Source organism: Chelonia mydas, chromosome 9 (assembly GCF_015237465.2).
Source record: "Chelonia mydas isolate rCheMyd1 chromosome 9, rCheMyd1.pri.v2, whole genome shotgun sequence".
In the NCBI taxonomy this organism is placed as follows: domain Eukaryota; kingdom Metazoa; phylum Chordata; order Testudines; family Cheloniidae; genus Chelonia; species Chelonia mydas.
Genome location: NC_057855.1, coordinates 77,810,607 through 77,830,170, shown reverse-complemented (window position 1 = coordinate 77,830,170; position 19,564 = coordinate 77,810,607). Strand labels below are relative to the sequence as shown.

The window sequence follows — 19,564 nt, the reverse complement described above, 5'->3', positions numbered from 1 at the left end:
GACATTCGGTGTCTGATGGGGCCTGGCTCACATACCATCCGGAGGGCTAAAGGTTTTTAAATAAAATTCATGTAATTAAAAAAAGGGAGAGCACCGACACTTTGAAGGACATATGTCCTGGATTTTTACTTCATGGAAACTTGAACATCACAGCTAATCTAACCTTTGTACAAGAAAAAAATAGATCAGATGGTTGATGTCACATGGCACCTAAAAAATTCAGAACAGCCGTGCCAAATCCCCAGCTTTCTTCCTGTTGCTTTGCTCATGGTCACAGACATGAGGGAATGTCCCTCAAACCCTCATACTGCAGGACCTTGCATATTAAAGCCATGTCACACTCATCCCAGCATACAACTGTGCTTATGGAGAAAAAGAGCAAAGGACAGAGAGAAGTGCGGTTCATTCACTGCTACCCATCATTGTTTAGAACTAAATAGAAATTTGAAAAACAAACCTCTTCTGGTGGCTTGTGTTCTTTTTCTCATTGATAAATAGCAATTCCTCCCCCCAAACCACCCCACAGATATCTTCTGCAAGACAAATGAATCTGGCTCTGTTTCTTTATTTCCTTCTGCATACAGAAGATTTATCAGTACAGCTGCGGTGGTGGGGAGAATGATTAACAGTACATTTTCAAAAGGGCCTCCGATTCTGGGTGTGTCTGCTTTTGAGTGACTAATATTTAGATACTTAGAGGCTGGGTTTTAATGCTGCTGAGCATTTGCTGCTCTCTTTGACTTCAGGAATTTTGGGTGCTCGGCTCTTTTGAAAATCCAGGCCCACGGTGTCTCAAAACTGGGCATCCAAAATTAGAGGGCACGTTTGGAAATGTTGTCTGATCACACACACACAAAACTTTTGAGAGTTGTGGCCAAAATGGTGGCTAAATTCTTAGTGGCAGAATGGTGGTTTTGTGTCCTCCACTCCTTGGAGAGAGAGTCAGGGCCAAATTCAGACCTGGATTAAAAAGGTGCAGCTCCACTGATACCAGATGAAATTGGTCCATAGACTCTGGAGAAGATTCCCCACAAGATTAGTGTAATTCTGATACAGGTGAAAGCACTGTACCACTAGCTCTCAGTTTCCATTATGCACACTTGCAGTTGGGCCATCTTATCTTTGTGCATTTTTAACAACTTCACCTGAAGAGAATGTTACTTTTTTGGCGTTGATAGTGATTTTCTAATCACAAGAGTGTGTCATGGAGGAACTGGACTGGCTGCTCACACACTCTGAAAGCCCAGAGATGCTGATGTGCACGATGTAATACTGATGTTTACATCACTTTTTTAAAAGCCACCTTCACCTGCCACTGCTACAAGCACACCTCTGGGATTGCCAGCTGTGAGCACAGGACTGCAGACTAAGGGAACAGGCACACCGTTCACACACCACTGTCATTTCCCGCAAAAACCAGAAGTACATTCATTAATAAAGCAGGATTTCACATTAGCCGCACACAGACAGGCGATGAGGACAGCTCTGAAAGCACCAGCAAATTGCATGCTCTGCAGTGGTCCTTTGGCAAGTCAGTATTTGTGCACTAGGCACAGCTGGAATTCACGGCGTGGAGGTTTGCTTTGGTTTCAGACCCACTAACTTTATAGAAGGGTGTTTGTAATAACATGTAACCTCTTCTTCCAAGCAATGGGAAATCGGGGAGCAGCTCCACAAAGGCCCCTGACTAACAGAACACTGGCTCCTGGGAATGGCTTGGGGACATTTTCAGCATGTAAGGAAGATCAGAAATGGGCGAGGTGCTGCCTTAGGTCTGTGGGGGAAGGTAGGGAGACTGAACATTGCACAGCTATATGTATGTTGGGCTGAACACTGGCCTTCAGTGGAACCAGGACATGGACCCATATGGTTAACAGAGTTTTCTCGTAATGCCTTAACCACTGAAACAACACAATATGGTTTACTTAGCACTCAAACCAGTTTTTTTAAAACAGCATGTCAATAGCAAGAACTTTCCAACAGCAAAAGGATGTCAGCTCGTCATGCCCAGGTACCCAAGCTCTGGGTATTGGTCGCTTGCATTTTGACTGCACATCCATCCAAGCTCAATGTCTTTCCAGAGTGGAATTTCCAAAGGGTTGGAGGGCAGATTGCTTTCAGTGCTCTCTGCTATTCCTTCCATGGCCTGCCTGCCGCTCAGTTCTGTAGATTAGGTCGGCTCTCACCACTCTGTAAGTCCCATGGTTTATTACCCTCCTTAGATATGACAAGCGTCCTTTACATGTTGCCCAAGGCAGGAGCAAGGGGAGCTGTGGCAAAATGGCCCAAACCAAACATTTAATTTAACAGGGACAAGGGCTGGGTCTTCCTCCTATTTCATTCCCCTCTCTTTTAACTGCACGAGCTATTCACAATGGTATGCTCCACAGTCAGTGTCCAACAGGACAGCTGCCCTCCAGGATCACATCACACAGATTGAAACAGTCTGGGGAGCAGGGGAATCCATTTCAGAAGCAGGGAAAATCTCCTGGAGCCAGCCAGGCTTAGGTGGATAGAAGCCTGAAAGAAGAAAACAATCAGGTGAACAGTGTGAGACAGTCAATGGTGGCAAATACACATTGATCATTTAACCCTTAGAAACAGGCTTGAACCAAGCACGTCCTATTTCTGGGGTTGTTCGCACCAGGCCATGAACTTTGTCGGTGGCCCCTCACAATAAGGACTCAAACACACACTTATCTACCTTAAAGCCCAGTAGGACAAAGTAGTAGTGACCATAGCCAGGGTTCACAGAGAATAGGTAGCAGCTTCTGCAGCAGGTGCCAGTGGAATCCATGCCATGGAATAATAGATTTCCACGGAACACTGGTTTACCTTGCCCTGCTACACTGCACCAGGAAAGAGAAAATGGGCCACTTCTGACCACCTCTCCTCCCCAGTCTTTTGCTGGAGAAGGTGAGAGGAGGCCGCTATCAGTCTCTCCTTACAAATTCCCAGCTACTTCCACTGGTCTCCCTTCCACCCAGTCAGCTGAAGCCAGGTTAAAATTATGCAGTTGGTTGCTTTCTGTGACAGACACATACCTTTATCCTCAGCTCTCATCACTTGGGAGTCTGCCTTGCGGTGATGAGGAGCTATGAGTGAGGGGATAGGAGAAGGGAGAGAAAGAAAATCAATTTAATAAACAAGCCTAAAATCAGGGCCATGAATCTACAAGGAGGAATGGGATGGCAGGCAAAGTTAATGTATATTGCCCAGTACATTAGGCAAGAAAATTGTAAGCATCGCTAAGAGAGACATCCTCCCTTTCCCCCCATCTGTCACTTTCTAAAAGATCTACACACAGCCATGATTGTGCTTTTGGTACATGCCAAAAAAACAAACAGTGGTGCTGGTGATCTATAAGAATGGGAAGATGAAGCCTGCATGTATCGCTACTGCTCAGAACTAAATTTACAGCAGCAAGAAAGAGCGAACTGTATCTGCTTCAAAACACTGACACCCTACCCTGCCCGGAAGAGCTGACATGGACTTCAAAGCCATCATATTCATTAACAGTGGAGTTCCAACTGGAAACCGATTATGTGTAGTGTCAGTTTAATGTCTAATCCGGTATAACGAGGTTATACTCTGCACTTCCAAGGGGACAGATTCAAGGGAGCAATCAGTCTCATCTTTTTGCTGATCCTAACCTTTTCATGTACTGGGTATTGTGAAATACAACCAAACACCCAATACACTGGTATAGAGCTGAACTCACATCAACACAATGATCCAAAGAAATATTTATTACCTAGCAGATGTGAACTCAAACTACAAAATTCAGATCCAGCTCTAGATTGTTATTCAGATCTAGCTTGTGAAGGCCCCAAAGTTTGGTTTGTTTTGATGCAGTGTTCTGGTTGGAAACCATCTCTTTACCCAGGAATACTGAAGTCCAGGAAATAACCAGATGGGGGCCTCCTGCCTACACTGCCCACTTGTAATTAGAGGGTCACTTCTGTGCTAAGGTGCAGGCTTTTTCGTTTGTGTGTGTTTTTGTGTGAAAGCACCTTAGTTCCTGGCATCTCTTACCTGCTTGTTCTCCGGGAAGCTGTCTCGAAGAACTTTGTTCTGGAGGCCACTCTGCAAACAAAACCAGCAAGGTTCTTTGAGTTCTCCCATGATAAGGCAGTTATTTGATGAGACACTATTTGTATCAAAGAGCAATTATTTGGTGAGGGGAGGGAGATAGGCTGCCACTGGAAAGCACTGAGGATGGTCAACAATAGCCTCCTACCAATATCCTTCTCTGGTCTGATCAGAGATGCTACTTCTGCTCTCACACCTCTGGTTTTGCTCTTGCCTGACACAGTACTGACCGCTTGCTGCCAGAGATGATGTCTTACTGCCTGCAGCCCAACGGCCTAAACCTCTCCGCTTGAGAACCTTTAACCCCTGTATCCTTAATTTTATGACCTATGATCTCCATCGGGCTTACCACAGACCTGACCTCCAATTGTAATTGTAACAGAAAGGAATCACAGCAAACGATTAACAGTAACAGGCCAACCTTTGCCCATCCTTCCTCAGGCATAAGGCCCACTGAAACCAATAGGAATTTGACCCGAGTAAGAAGTGCAAATTGCAGGATTTGGATCAACTACATAACACTGCTTAACTGAAAGTTATTCACCAAATCAAGCAGTGCTATTCCAGAAACACTATATGTCGGGAGCACAATGCACGGGGACCTCAGACTCTGCTCCTCTCCGAACAAAGGACACTGCTTTCCCCATGCTGTACCATGACAACTGGGTATCGCACCTCTTGTTCCATTGAGGGCATGACACTTCATTGGCTTTTGGGTACTTAAATGGATGAATGTGGTCACAAAGGATGTTTCATCACAGCAAGTCATCTGCAATGGGGTATGTGAGGGCTTGGGGGAGAAAGCAGGTAGAAATCTTAACCCTATGGCCTTGTGATCTATAGGAGAGTGGGAAGAAATGCCAGCATAGAGGTCCACGATAAAGTATCAGGTAGCCAGTGTCAATGTCAGACCCTGACAGGATGACAGAGCAATGAAAAACATAAGCTCGGTTATGGTATTACAGCATGAGTAGCACACAGTGAATTCTTTGCTGATAACACTTAGAAGCCCTTCTTCAAGCCAACTCCCACTGAAGTCAGTGGTGAAATCTTGAGATCTTTAGTCATTCTTTACGTAAGAACACTCCCATTGAGATTGTTGTCAGCTATAATGTAAGTGAAATTGGAGCATAGAGCTCAGTTTAATTAGTGGTCAGCTTCCCCCTCATTTTGCTGAGAACAAATCCAAGCAGCATCAACTCTTTCTTGGAAAGTTTGTTCTTTTGTGTGCCTTGTTCACCCAGAAGTGATTAGAAGTTTCTCATACCATTGTTACTGGACACAACAGAGGGCCCTGGGGAGGAAATGGAGTCCCCATGACTAAACTACAAAAGGCTCATGGTTTCATTTGATTAGTGCCATTGTATGGCTTTTATCACCTTGCCTTTTCCTTCTGCACATTTTCCACATCCCTTGACTGCTAGGAATTGCCTCCTGTTGGGCTTTTAAGTCCGGGCACACAGCCCTGATGGGGATTTCCTACTTACACAGATGAAGGCATTTCCTCCGCTCCTCCTGCTATTGGCTCAGGCTTCTGCTCCAGCTTCTGGGATGGGGGAGCTCTGCAAGGAGGGTCTGGAGGTCTCACTGGGGGCCGTGTTATCACTGGCTTATCTCCAGGGGATCGAGCTTTAGTGAAGGTGTCGTACTCACCTGAAAGGTTGAAGATAACAAACACTGTCAGCAATGCTTTGGAGTGAGAGCCAAAGATTGTGAAGAGGCAGAAGTTTCAGGCTGGTTGGAGAGAGGGGCACTATGGGAATCTAACTGCAGAACCAGAGGCAGACATTACTGTTTCACGGCAAACTGACCCTGTTCAATGTCTCTGAGGCTATTATTGCATTATTTGAGATAAAAGAAAACTAACCACAAGGTTTTCCAATGGAAACCATGTTCAGTGCTTCTCTACGGAATCAGGGAGAGACTGATTAAATTCTAATGCTCAGTCATAGCTGAGATTACTGCAGTTCCCTCTTAGGACCTTCCCGAGCCTCTGCTTCACCAAACTTCACACTAGGCCTTTATTCCAGGAAGCTGGACTATATTTACTCTGCTCCATGCATCTTCCTTCCCCTTCCCTGTATTCCTATCCATTCCCTTCACCAGCTTCCTATTCCTCCCACCCTGAGTTCCTTGGCCTGGCTTCCTATCCATCTCAGAATCCAGCTGAACACTGCAATCATACTTTTCAAAACTCTCTATGGCTCTGCTGCACCCAAACTCTTTGACCTGATATCAACCTAGGCCCTGCTCAGTCACTGCACTCCATCTACTTTGACCTCCTGCATCCTTTACCTTGCCTTGCCACCACTGGCAGAAGGTTGTGGGGTAAAATGCTCTTTCATTTGTGCCACTCAATCTCTCCAAATCCTTTCTCCCTCCTTCCTCTGAGACACTAAATCATTCTTTCTCTTCCCATTTCACCTTCCAAGCCACTACCCCGCTTCTTTAGGAAGCATTTTGACTGATTCATAGATTATGAAACCAGAAGAAACATTGTGATCATCTAGTCTGACCTCCTGCATAACACAGGCCAGAGATTAATTCCTGTTAGAACTTGACTATATCTATTTATATCTATATCTCTTTTAAATCAAAATTGGATTGTTTTCTAAAAGTTTCCAGTGATGGAGAATGCACCACAAACCTTGGTAAGATATTACAGTTAAAAACATATTACAATGTTAAAAATCGGTGACTTATTTCTAATCTGAATTTGTCTAGCTTCAACTTCCAGCCACTCAATCTTGTTATACCTTTGTATGGTGGACTGAGGAGCCGTCTTTTACCCAATTTCTGTTCCCCATGTAGGTACTTATAGATTGTGATCACGTTACCCCCCAACCTTCTCTTTGATAAGTAGATTGAGCTCCTTGAGTCTCTCACCATAAGGCATGTTTTCCAATCCTTTAATCATTCTCGTGAATTTCTTTGAATCCTCTCCAATTTTTTAGTACCCTTCTTGAATTATGGACACCAAAACTGGACACAGTATTCCAGTGGCTGCATCAGTGCCAAATACAGATGTTATATAAACTCCCTACTCCTACTCGAGATTCACTGTTTATACATCCCAAAATCACATTAGCCTATTTTGTCAATGTGTGTACTTTGGACACACTATAGAGATGCAATGTGTTACATTATAATAACATAATAACTTCAAATGCAAAATAGCAGTTAATGTTCACCACTTCCATCTGTAAAAACCATCCTATTATACCAAAAGCAGATTTCTATCCAATACTTATAGGTCAGATTTATATGAGATCAGTAGTATTATTCAAATTAACTTTATGGTTGTGCTACCAAGCCAAACCTTGTTATTCTTTCTTTTTATTATACCCAGGAGTCAACATAAGTGTGCAGTCTACTGTTTCCTTTCTAAGTGCGAGACTGTGAAGGCTATTAGGTTATGAAAGCATCTAGCAAGCAGAGAGATGAACACAGGAAGAGCTGTCAATGCATAAAACAATCATCTTTCTTTTTTATAAACAACCCACATCTGTGTCATTGGAGTGATCTGTACATTCTGGCAAAGTACCACACCTTCCTTTATTTATTTTAAATGGAAAATGTCAAGTTAAATTTGGTCCCAAATTGAGTCTTTTAAATTACCAAAAGAAAACAAGTTTTTTATCACATTTGTGCTAAATAGAAATGCTTCCTTGATTTTTTAAAATTCCAGTGGAAACAGATGAAATAAATCTTGCCCTGCCAGTGTGTGCAATCCAGCCATTGCAGCATCAAGAACCTAAAAGGGAAACTGACTATAAGCAAAAGTAAAAGTGACTTCATTGATTTTCTTTGTCTGCACTGAGAGAAATACAAAATGCAAGTGCACTGCCTAAACAGCTAAAAGCATTTTGTATTTTTCAAATTACTCAAGTTTTCAATATCTAAAGCACTCATCTTAGATGGTTCTGAATCATTTCTATTCAGATTTGAATTCTGATTTTACAGAGTCCATTGGGCCACTATGTGATCTCTGAATCTAAAGGCCGAACCCTTGCATGAGTTCCCAGCATGTCTTGTGCCCATGCCAACTCTAATGCTTCAGAGGACTAGTCTACCGTATCAGCATTGCTACATAAAGCTCTGAAATAGCACAGGCCAATCTATGCCCTTTCCTCCCTCAGTAAGCAACAGGCTGAGCTTACAAACCCATCTGTAATAAAAATGGGCTGAATGCATGATGATTGGACCTGGATCAGAACGTCCTCAGAAGGAGGAGGGTCCGGCTCCAGTGGTCCCATGTGAGGGTTTTGATCTCAGGTCCCCTACTGTTGAACTGCATGAAAAGAGACACAGGTTGCAAAAATAGCACTTCCCTCTGCAAACCCCTCCCCCTCCAGTCTGACAAAACGCAAAACATTTGGGGTGCTTGTCACAATGTTTGTTGCGATTTCTGCAGTGCAACAAGATGGGCGAGAGTTCCACCCAAGGTCAGCTGAGACCTCCCAAAGCAGAAAACTTACCCTCCTTGCTGTATATCATGGGCTTCAGAGTAGGCCTCTTAGCATGGACAACAGAGGTCTTTAGAGCAGTGGTGCCAGTCACCACTCCGTTTGTGGCCTTGTTGGCGAGCTTAGCTCCCCCATCCTGCAGCTTGGACACCAGCTTTCCCACAACCACCTCAGAGGACTGTTCATGCTTGCTCTCTGAGCCAGGCCTCCCAGGATCAGCCTCCCCTGCTCTCTGTGTAGACAGTCTGCTGCGATGTAGCGGCTTGGGGGCTTCTGTACTATTCGAGATGATGGTGCCGTTAGGAGTCTGATCACGGGTGTCACCTGGGAACCGAAGGAAAAGGGAATAAATGCAGGCACGAGGCGAAACCCTGAGATGCACAGGGCCTGATTTTCACAAGTGCTCACTCAGCACTCGCTGCTCGCAACGCCTTTGAAAAACAGGCTCCGAGGGTCTGTGATAGTAACTAGAAATTAACAAACCTGCCTGGTCTGCTTTTGTGGCCCACACTGCGTGCAGTGCGAAAGGGAACTCGCTTGCCCTGGTGGTGAGAAATAAGTGACTGTGAAACGTTATTTCAGTTTCACTAATCTAAGGTGAGAAAAGGAAATCTACTGATGTACTTTTAAAATCTGTGATTTTTAGAGGGACACTGTTGACTTCCATTTCCTAGTCAATTTAAAAAAATAAAAAATAAAAGTCGTTTCTGAGAATACACTTGCCTGTGAATCCCCCTGACAGGTTTTACTACCATGTTTTCACAGTTTTGCAAATGTTTTTATTTTCCCTGTTGCTGTGTGAAAGATCCAAACAAACAACAGAGTGCACCACAGCGAAACTGACTGCACTACAGTCTCTGACCTGCAAGGTGTCAACACCCTGGTCCTCAGTCAGCAAACATTTAAGCACAAGCTTAATCTTAAGTACCTGAGTAGGTCCACCAACTTTAAGGGACTACTCTAGTGCTTAAAGTTAAGCATGTGCTTAAATGAATTGGTAAATTGGGCCAAATGCTCAAACTTGCAAGTTCAAGTCCAAAAGCACAAAGTAAACAAACTGAAAACAAAACAGAGAACTATTTTTTTCCTAATCTCTTTCAGCAACAGGAGTAACAAGTAATGATCTTAGGAGTAACTTGTAACAACAACGGGCAAAACATCTGCAGACAGAAGCATGAGTAGAAGTTGACTGTGCCCCTTCAAAATGACAGCAGTGTGCCTCTGTATTAGTAAATACTTACCAACAAAATAAATTCAACAGGGGAAATGCTTTAATCAGGGCTTGTTAAGCAATGACTCAATTCCTTGCTCTTATTTTTCTTGCGGTGCCTCACTTGATTCACCCTGAATTGCCAGTGGCTCAGGCTCATCACAAGCTCTCTCAGTATCGAGCTCTGTTCAGTACAAGTAAGTCAATCCTAGGGCTTAAAGCAAGCACTGATCTGCTTAGCTTGACTGCACTCCGCGGCTCAGCACTGCTGGAATTGACGCTAGATCTGCATCTCATATGCTGTGCTAGAGAAGATGCTTTTATTTTTCAAATCTATGAACTTATTTACATTACGCTGCACTTTTATCTGTGGAACTGTGAGGCCCTTTCGAATGGAAGAGCACGGTGTTTAATTTAGATCTCTGAAGGATCAAGCTATGAGAAAACCCTGCTCCAAAGTAGTTTAGGAGCTGTTAGATCAGAAGCAGCCTAAATGCAGATATTTACTCTCCTTCCACTTTCTACAAGGGGAAACAAAAACCCCGAACAACCTCTCTTCCCACCCCACGCGTTAATGCCCTTGGAAATGTGATGCTGTTGCTGCAGTTTCAAATCCATCCCTCCCACAATGAGTGGGAAGCTGGGATCCAGCGTACAGTGCCAACCAGAGAACTGTAAGAGCTGGAGACTGAGGTGGTAGCGGTATCAGTGAACAGCTGAACTGACCTTGATTTTCTTCCAGGGAACCACCATAGAAGACAGGTCTTTCCCTCAGCGGGCGCTTGGAGATTGTGATGGGTTTGTGCCTTCGGGCAGCTACCCTGGGAGGAGGCACTGGGGGGGCAGCACTGTCCTCAGGTGGGCTGGAGTAGATCTGTAGGGAAAAGTGATTTAGAAGGATATGATTTCAGTTGATCCTCTGCTCCACTGTTACTTGACACTCACTATATTGGGCCAATCAGGCCAGACTCCTGGGGTTTCCCCATAGCCCCCTAATCAAACAGATTTTTAACTAGAAGTCATCCTCAAATGGACTACATTTGACATCAAGATTCAAAGCTCTGAACAGGAAGGAAGAATGGTCTTGGATTAAAAGCACAGATCTAGGAACCAAGAGACTAGGGTTTTATTCTTGACTCTGACCCCGACATGCATCTGTGATTCTGGGAAATTCAGTTGGCTTCTCTGTGCCTCAGTTTCCCCCTGTAAAATTGGGATTATGTTATTTCCTTCCCTCACGGGAGTACTGTCAGGATCTATTTATTACTATTTGTAAAGGACTGGAAGGTGTTATAGAAGGACAACCTCTTATTACTGTTAGCATTGGCTAGCCAATGTTAATCATTTAAATCCAAAGAGTCGACTTTGGATTTTTTGCAAAGCTCCTGCTATGTTTTAAGATCTGCTGATCATGACTCATGCACTCCCTTTCCAAAGGACAGACTGCCACCCCAAAGCCATGTGACTCAAGAGCAAGGTAATAAGGGAAATGCATCTCACTGAGATAAAGTATATACCTAGAGATCAGTCCTAAACTATGTCCAATAAGTGCTGGGTGCAGTTGACTGGGGGAGCTGCAAAGGAGCCATGTGCAGCTCAGCAATCCTGGAGTTAAGTTTACACTTCGCCCAGCTTAGCTTAGAGCTGTTTTAGGGTTGCTCTAAACTATGCTGGCTGAATACCTCTCTCCCCTGTCCCCACGGGGCTGGTAGGAGAGCCAGGGATCACTAGAGTGCAGCAATGCTCTAGTCACACTCCCTTTCTTCCCAGCAGCTGCCAACAGCCTCTCTACACCAAGGCTAGGAGAGGGGATAGCATTAGGATTGCCATCTTGGTAATATTTAAAAACTGGACACTGCAGCAGGAGTGCTGGAACCTCCCCTGTCCCCTTACTTCCCCCCGAGGCCCCACCTGTGCCCCGCCTCTTCCCCTCAGAGGTCCCACCTGTGCCCAGCCTCTTCCCTCCAAAGCCCTGCCCCGCCCCTTTCCCCGAGGCCCTGCCCCTGCCTGCCCCTTCCCCTCGAGGCCCCGCCCTCATCCACTCCTCTTCCCTGTTGCTCGCTGCTTTTCCCCTCCCGGCATCCCCCAGCCCGGGTCAGGAGGGACTCGCATGCAGAGCCAGGGCCGGGAGCGGCAGCCACCTGACACAGGCAGGAGACAGCCCCGACCGAGTAGGGGCTGGTGCGGGTGATGACCTGCTGCCTCCCCTCCTCCCTTGCCTGCAGTAACCAGACTTTAGGTGTCCAGTCAGTAGATCTGACCAGACACTGTCAGGTCCCCTTTTCGACTGGACTTTTTGGTCAAAAACCAGGCACCTGGCCACCCTAGATAGCGTATGAGCTGGCTATGACAGTCCTGCAGCACCTAGGAATTCTCCTGTGCTGGTCAAATCCCTAGCTGTCTGCTTATACCAGCTTTTTGGTCTGTTTGCAGCATCGGAGCAGCACAAATGTGGTGGAGCAAGGTTCAGTACAACCACTGAGCTTTGCGGAAAGCTGTGCATTACTAACTGTGTTCACTAGGCTGCTATGTCTCTTGGTGTGGGCTTTTTTCTAGACAGATTTCCTGTTATGCAGCTTTGCACGCACCCACTTCAAAAACTGAAATGCTAAACTAGACAATGCTATAAAAAAACCCTAATAAAACATGCCTTTCCACATGATGGCAGGGCATATTAACCAGGCCTCAAAGCAGACAGTTGATGAGAAGAGCAAATTTAATCTTCTGCAGAAATCATTCAAACAACCCCCACATTAGCATCAAAAGAAACCATCAGACCCATGGCCGCTCAGTTACTAATTTGTCTTAAACAATCGTTGATTAATAAATCTGGTTCCCTGTCATACTGGTCATCCAGCCCTTACTTCTGACTTGGGTGGTTTTAATTTAGTTGCTCTCATTTATTCAGGTGCTTTCTTCACAGTTGAAGAAGCATTGATTAACCTTTGAACAGGCTTTTGAAGACATAAAATACCATATGAAGGCCGCAATCCAACTGCTATTGAATTCTTTCCACTGATGTTACAGGGGATTAGATTGGGCGCTAAATGCTCAGTTATTGTATAGGCCGGGAATGGATGGCCCAGGGCAACTGTAATGGGATACAGAGATGTTCCCTTTTAGATCACTGATCTAAACTTGGCCTGGGTTGATAGCTACCAAAAATCATGACAATTTGACAGTTAGGTGGCCTGTGTGGAATGGATTGCTGGTCACGGACAAGAATCCCAATCGTAAAAAAGTTCATAACTGACACCTTTGCTAGCAGCATTGGCAGAAAGAACAGAAAATGAATGAAGCCTGGAGACTGAACCACTTTGTCCCTGGAGAGGGGACTCTCACTGCGTGGGGAAGCAGGCTGGGCCACTGCCCGTTCTGCACCTGTTTTTGGTTCAGGGATTTTTGGGGTGTCATTCACACATGTTTTAAATGTAATAATCACTTTTTCCCCTGTATAAAACAATTTCTTTGTTAGAAAACTGATTTCCTTCCTCTTTCAAACCAAGAGAAATTCTGTGAGGTCAAACAAGTGGGATGAGACAGTGTAACACTCTCCAGCTTCTTTTTCCTGAATCTTCTTGGGTCATGAAGACCTGGCAGAATGTATAAAAGTGATGACAGGTCCCAGGCATCTCTGCAATCAGATTCCCCAAGGTCTAACTTACAATACCAGCATGTGAGCAGTAGGGAGCATGATCTCTCTCTACTGACCAAGCAAGTACAGGGATGTAATATTTTCAGTGGCATTAACCATTTCTCAAACTCTCCAGTCAGTTTGGTACAAAAGCTGTTTGTTAGGATTGGGCGTGTGCTCCTGCTTTTTCCCATCTCTCTTTGTATTCAGCACGAGTGATATTCCATGCTTTGCAGCTGTATGCACACAGCTGCCTCTCTGAATTCAGGGCAAGAATTCAGGAATCTCTTCCAAACTCCAGTCTCTTGGGTTTGGATCTTTTGCTTTGAGATCCTGTGACATAAAGCAGCTGTCGACGTTTAACAGACTCTGACTCCAGTGGTTCAGTTCTTTGCAGATGGCGATACTTTTTCTCCATCCTAGAATACGAAGGTCCAGAGTGTTCCCTTTGCCCTGATGCCAAGGAGGTTTCTTTGGCATTATTAGCCCATGATTTAAAAGCACAACTTTGGGAGTCATTAAAATAGCAGAATAAGGATCAATGAATCAATACTAGGGCAAGTTTCACAAAACCTGTTGAAACACCAACCTCTTTCCTGTCTGCAATGCGCTAAGGAAAGTCACCTCATGGCTCTTAAAGGAGGAGTACTTCCAGCATCAACTCTTACACCATTACCACAGACAGGCAAATGCAGGAGATGCTTTCTAGCTTGATATGTAAGTGCTGCTGAAATATGCAGCCATCCACAGCTTTCCAAGATGCTGACACAAGCCCTGTTTGCTTTGTGTATTTTGAAATGAAAATCAAATTTAAATAATTCAGAAATATAATGATATTGACCCAATCTCAGCATTAGACACTAAAGTTCATAAGCAACAGGAGTTATTTACAGAGGAATCAAATTTTTAATTTAGCTGTGGCATGGAAATTTAAGCTGTTGAAGCAATAATTACCCAAACTGACTTAGTGAATTTCCTTGTCCTTAGAGTCTTCATAATGCACTATATAAATAATATATCTATTCTACTTCAAACTCATTTGAAGTATTTGCTTATATGTCAGTTGAAGATATTTTAGACACTGAAGCTGCGTTTATAAGCTCAGTCTAATAAAACATTACTAGCTTAACCTTATCATTGCAGAAATTAAAGGTAAGGAAGCAGAGGTCTGTCTTAATTAAAATTTCATTCCAGAGCTTGGAGTTGGCAGAGTAATCATACATTTTCCCTGGCTCCCCTCTGCAGGCCATTATCTGGGCTGCAAACTCTATAACACAGAAGAGAGAGAGGCCATACTGTAGTGCAGAATCTGAGCATTTAACTTATAATCAACTAGCTGTTCAGCTGAAAGAGCTTGCTAGGGAATGGTTTCAATGAACTGTAGTGAGACCAAGGTGTGTTATTTTCACTGGCTTCTTGTCAATTTCTAAATCCAACTAAAATTGTCCTGCAGGTACTCAAATCTCCGTGGATTCATCCATCCACTCATCCAAACCCCAGCATTTTATTATAAAACTCAATTATACTTTTCCATACCACTCCCCCAAAATACCAAATGATTAAATTTATACCAGATATTATTAGTGACAAATCACCAATACATTAGGTAGCAGAGTACTCTACATTCCATCACAACAGAGACAGCCATGATCAACATCAGCTTGTGTGTGTGTGTAAACAGGTTTTTGTATAGCACCAGGCATAATCACAGAATATCAGGGTTGAAAGGGACCTCAGGAGGTCATCGAGTCCAACCCCCTGCTCAAAGCAGGACCAATCCCCAGCTAAACCATCCCAGCCAGGGCTTTGTCAAGCCTGACCTTAAAAACCTCAAAGGAAGGAGATTCCACCACCTCCCTAGGTAATGCATTCCAGTTCTTCACCACCTTCCTAGTGAAAGAGTTTTTCCTAATATCCAACTTAAACCTCCCCCACTGCAACTTGAGACCATTACTCCTTGTTCTATCATCTGCTACCACTGAGAACAGTCGAGATCCATCCTCTTTGGAACCCTCTTTCAGGTAGTGAAAGCAGCTATCAAATCCCCCCTCATTCTTCTCTTCTGCAGACTAAATAATCCCAGTTTCCTCAGCCTCTGCTCATAAGTCATGTGCTCCAGCCCCCTCATAATTTTTGTTGCCCTCCCCTCAACTCTTTCCAATTTTTCCACATCCTTCTTGTAGTGTGGGGCCCAAAACTGGACACAGTACTCCAGACGAGACCTCACCAATGCCGAACAGGGGGGAATGATCACGTCCCTTGATCTGCTGGCAATGCTCCTACTTATACAGGCCAAAATGCCGTTAGCCTTCTTGGCAACAAGGGCACACTGTTGACTCATATCCAGCTTCTCGTCCACTGTAACCCCTAGGTCCTTTTCTGCAGATCTGCTGCCTAGCCACTTGGTCCCTAGTCTGTAGCAGTGCATAGGAGTCTTCCGTCAAAAGTGCAGGACTCTGCACTTGTCCTCGTTGAACCTCAGCAGATTTCTTTTGGCCCAATCCTCTAATTTGTCTAGGTCCCTCTGTATCCTATCCCTACCCTCCAGCGTATCTACCACTCCTCCCAGTTTAGTGTCATCTGCAAACTTGCTGAGGGTGCAATCCACACCATCCTCCAGATCATTAACGAAGATATTGAACAAAACCGGCCCCAGGACCGACCCCTGGGGCAATAATGAGGCTCCAATAATGAGGCTCCAATCCTGATTGAGGCTTCTGGTGACTACTGTAATACAAATATTAAATATCCCATGAAAATGAAAACCTTGGTGCAACTTTAAATATGGAGCTGCTATCAATACCTCCATAATTAAACAATAATAGCGTGAACTCTTTCAAAACTCTGTATCAGCAGCTGGTCCTTTCCACCAGTTCCACTGTCTAGAGCTTTATGGGCAAAGTATTACTCTATACAGAACTCAAAAATGTCAGATGTATGCTGAAACTTGCACTAAAGACTCCCCCTCCAATTGGCAGCTCCTCTCTCAAGAGATCACTTTGAAGTACCGCCACACGGGGCTTTCTTCAATTTTTAGTTAAGAAAATCCCTATCCAACAGGCAACTTGTTTTTATTGATCCTTTAGGAAGTCACTTAAGAGAGACTTCACTTAAGAGTAGTTCTACAGTTACCTATTTCGGACCATGTCAGGTGAGACCTATTGTCCATACAGTTTGGTTTTCTGTCCCCGGTCAACACCAGTTGCTTCAGAGGAAGATGTAAAACTCCCATACTGTACAGCTATATAGCAAGTTTCCCAGTGGGGAATTTCTTCTGTTAAAGCCGTGAGTGCGGCCCCTTAAGAAAGCCAAGCCTTTATGAAGTAACCAAAGGAAACTGTGAAGAACATGTGATTGTTACAGCTTTTGCTTCCACTTTGTGCATCTCTGAATAGTACAATTAAAACCATAAGAGGAATCCAGCAAAACAAGCCAGTGCTCCAGACCACACAGCACAATGATCCACAAGGACTTGATAGAGCACTAGTGACCTTCTGAGGCAAGCTCTTGAGGGCTGGCCCCATACCTTGTCAAAGTGCTCGATGAGGATCTCAACCACAATGTTTTGGAACTTGATATTCATCATGGCAGCGACCGTGTCCTCCTGCGCCCGCATAAGGGTGGGGCCGAATATAACCCCCATGTTGGATGGGGACATCAGATTCTCTCTGCTGTGCTCACACACGCTGTTGGCATGGGTGGAGGAAAAGAAAAAGATGAGATTAGAAGACAATGTGAAAGGCCATTTAAAAATTGCAAGATTAATTAATTCAATTTCCTCCATATTGTAAAGCAGAACCAGGTTTCCCGTGCCCGTGAAGCTGCTCATAAAACATATATCTGGCTACGATAAGCACATTCTTTGGCTATGCAGAAAGCTTGAGAGTGTGATGTACTGGTATTGTTATTTGATCCCTTCAAATGTCTGGCTCCTCTTTTAGGAGGATCACTACCCCGGGAATCATTAGCTGTCCGTGCTACATGCATGTTAAGTGAACCATTTATTTTGGAATGATTCATTTAGCCAAGACATGCATTGGGATTTTTTTCCCAAAGAAGAAGAACTGCGTACAAGGATGGAATCTCTGAAAGATTTCAGAGAGATCTCTACGGTATCGTTTTTCTGAAAGCGTCATGGCTTTCAAGAAACAGAGTGCTATTTATGTAGCTGTGTTTAGATTTCAGTGCCATATGCAGCCCCACTGCATAGCACCAACTATGGAATGATTTATAGGCTAATCTAGGAAGAGACCACACAGTATTCAGGTATAGAACTGGAGTCTGAACTTCAGGGGCTAGGAGCAGAGATATTCTGATGCTGAGCTCTGAGTTTTACTTCTGCCACCTACCTCCTATTGGCATTTATGAGATTTCTGCCACCATAGACAAGGTGGGGAATAGGGCCCTCAATGCAAAACTCTGTGTAGGCAACAACAGAGCTACTATTAATAATGGGTCAGCCTGACTGTAAATGGTGCCAAAAAAAAGGGAAACCTTGCCCCTTCTGCAGAGAGGTTTTTAAAAAATATCCTGTCTGCCAAAGGCTAGCGACGAGTCCATGTACCAGGACCATGTATCCAGCCTTCTTACCCCTGAAATAGAGGGGTTACGACCAAATAGCACGAAGATCCAAATCCCCATTTGGAGCTGCAAAATAAATCCCTGTCCAGTGTGGTTTTACCAACCCAAACCAGCCCTGTAAATGTTGTGTTTTGAAAGTGGCTCTTCCAATTTGGCCAAAGCACATCCTTTCAATCTGGAGGCCAGTCCCTCCCCAAACCATGTCTGTTAGTGAGCAGAACTCCAGCATCTTTCCCTCCCCATGAGCTTCAGCATGGCTGGCACAATGAGCACCGTCAAGAGGTGACTCTCTATATGACTTCCACGTGAGATGAGGATACTAGGTTCTGCACCTTGCATCCTCACATTCACTGTGAAAGGAGGGCAGGGAAACAGCAACTCCAGTGCCTTCACCTTCAATGGACCGATTTTTATTGGTGCTGAGCACTCATGGCACCAGCTGAAGTCAAACAGCAACAGGTGCCCAGCACCTCAGAAAGATCAGCTCCTAACTGGACATTAGGGAGGGCTTGAAGGCTAATGTGCCTAGCACCAATGCTCCTCAAAGGACAAAGCACATTGAATCCATAGTACAAGAAGTGCATTCAGCATGTGCTTAATCTCCAGTCCCAGGGAACAGGGGTCTTAAAACTGCTCCAGAATTCCAGACATAATGTTGTTGCTAATTGGGCTGGCCAGACACTAGGTTTACAGCTCTGGTCTGTTAGACCATATTATCATATAAAAATTATTCTCTACTTGGTGCTTCTCATAAAGCAGCCATTGACTGTAAGTGGCAGGTGGACAGGGGAATATCAAATACAGGGATAGCCACACAATTTGGGCAGTATATTCCCAGCTGTACAATAGTTGTCAAGGGCTTAATTAATTTGCCAGAGAAACAGGCTGGCTTCTCTGACTCCCTTTTTTTATCTCTCTGGTTTAACAGGAATATTTACTGGATTCTGCTTACTTGACCAGGTGTCGTATGAGGAGTTCCAACATCTCTCTATTCTTCTCAGGTAGTTTATAAACCAGAGAGTGAATGGCTCCCAGCCTGTAATCCAGGTTCTCAGATTCTGGAAAGAAACAAGAGAGAAGTTTTTGCCTACTGCTTAAAAAAATAATCTGTGTTATTCCCTGAGGTGTGGGGCCAGCCTGCCAAGAGCAAATGAGAGGAACCTGGAAGGAGGGCAATTACACAGCAGCAAGGTTATCATCATGAGAAATGAAGTGACAAGGAAAGAGGTGAAATCAAGCTTAAAAGGGGCTCAGAGTGGGATTTTTCAACTGAAATGTAGTGCTGGTGAAATGTGCTGCATGAACAGAACCGATACAGCATGAGCAGCCGCTTCCCTCGCACACCAACCCTAGGAACCTCAGCCCAGATTGAGCAAAAGCAGTTCTAGGGCCAAGCGAGCAATTCAGGCCCCTCTGATGAGACTGTTCTTAGCATAGGTACTTAGGTACTGTACATGGGGGTAAAATGCACAGGATTAATAAGCATCCAGTCAAGAGGCACAAACCAGCCTGGAACAATAAAATACACAATGCATACAGAACAGAGTGTGATCTTTATAGTTGGAAAACTGCTCGGACATT

General features: G+C 44.4%; 1 protein-coding gene across 8 annotated transcripts in view; it reads right to left on the bottom strand.

The window, feature by feature from the left end:
• Positions 1-549: 549 nt before the first annotated feature.
• The window catches only part of OPHN1 (oligophrenin 1), a 123,417-nt gene continuing 104,402 nt past the window's right edge, over positions 550-19,564 (bottom strand). For all 8 annotated transcript variants that reach the window (XM_037908345.2, XM_043522147.1, XM_037908346.2 and 5 more), the window contains 8 exons: positions 18,936-19,041; positions 16,929-17,088; positions 10,495-10,642; positions 8,571-8,882; positions 5,580-5,745; positions 4,036-4,086; positions 3,045-3,095; positions 550-2,520 (listed from right to left, as the gene is read on the bottom strand). In XM_037908345.2, coding sequence (XP_037764273.1) covers positions 3,053-3,095; positions 4,036-4,086; positions 5,580-5,745; positions 8,571-8,882; positions 10,495-10,642; positions 16,929-17,088; positions 18,936-19,041 — 986 coding nt within the window. In that variant the 3' untranslated portion in view covers positions 550-2,520; positions 3,045-3,052. The remainder of the gene's footprint in view (positions 2,521-3,044; positions 3,096-4,035; positions 4,087-5,579; positions 5,746-8,570; positions 8,883-10,494; positions 10,643-16,928; positions 17,089-18,935; positions 19,042-19,564) is intronic.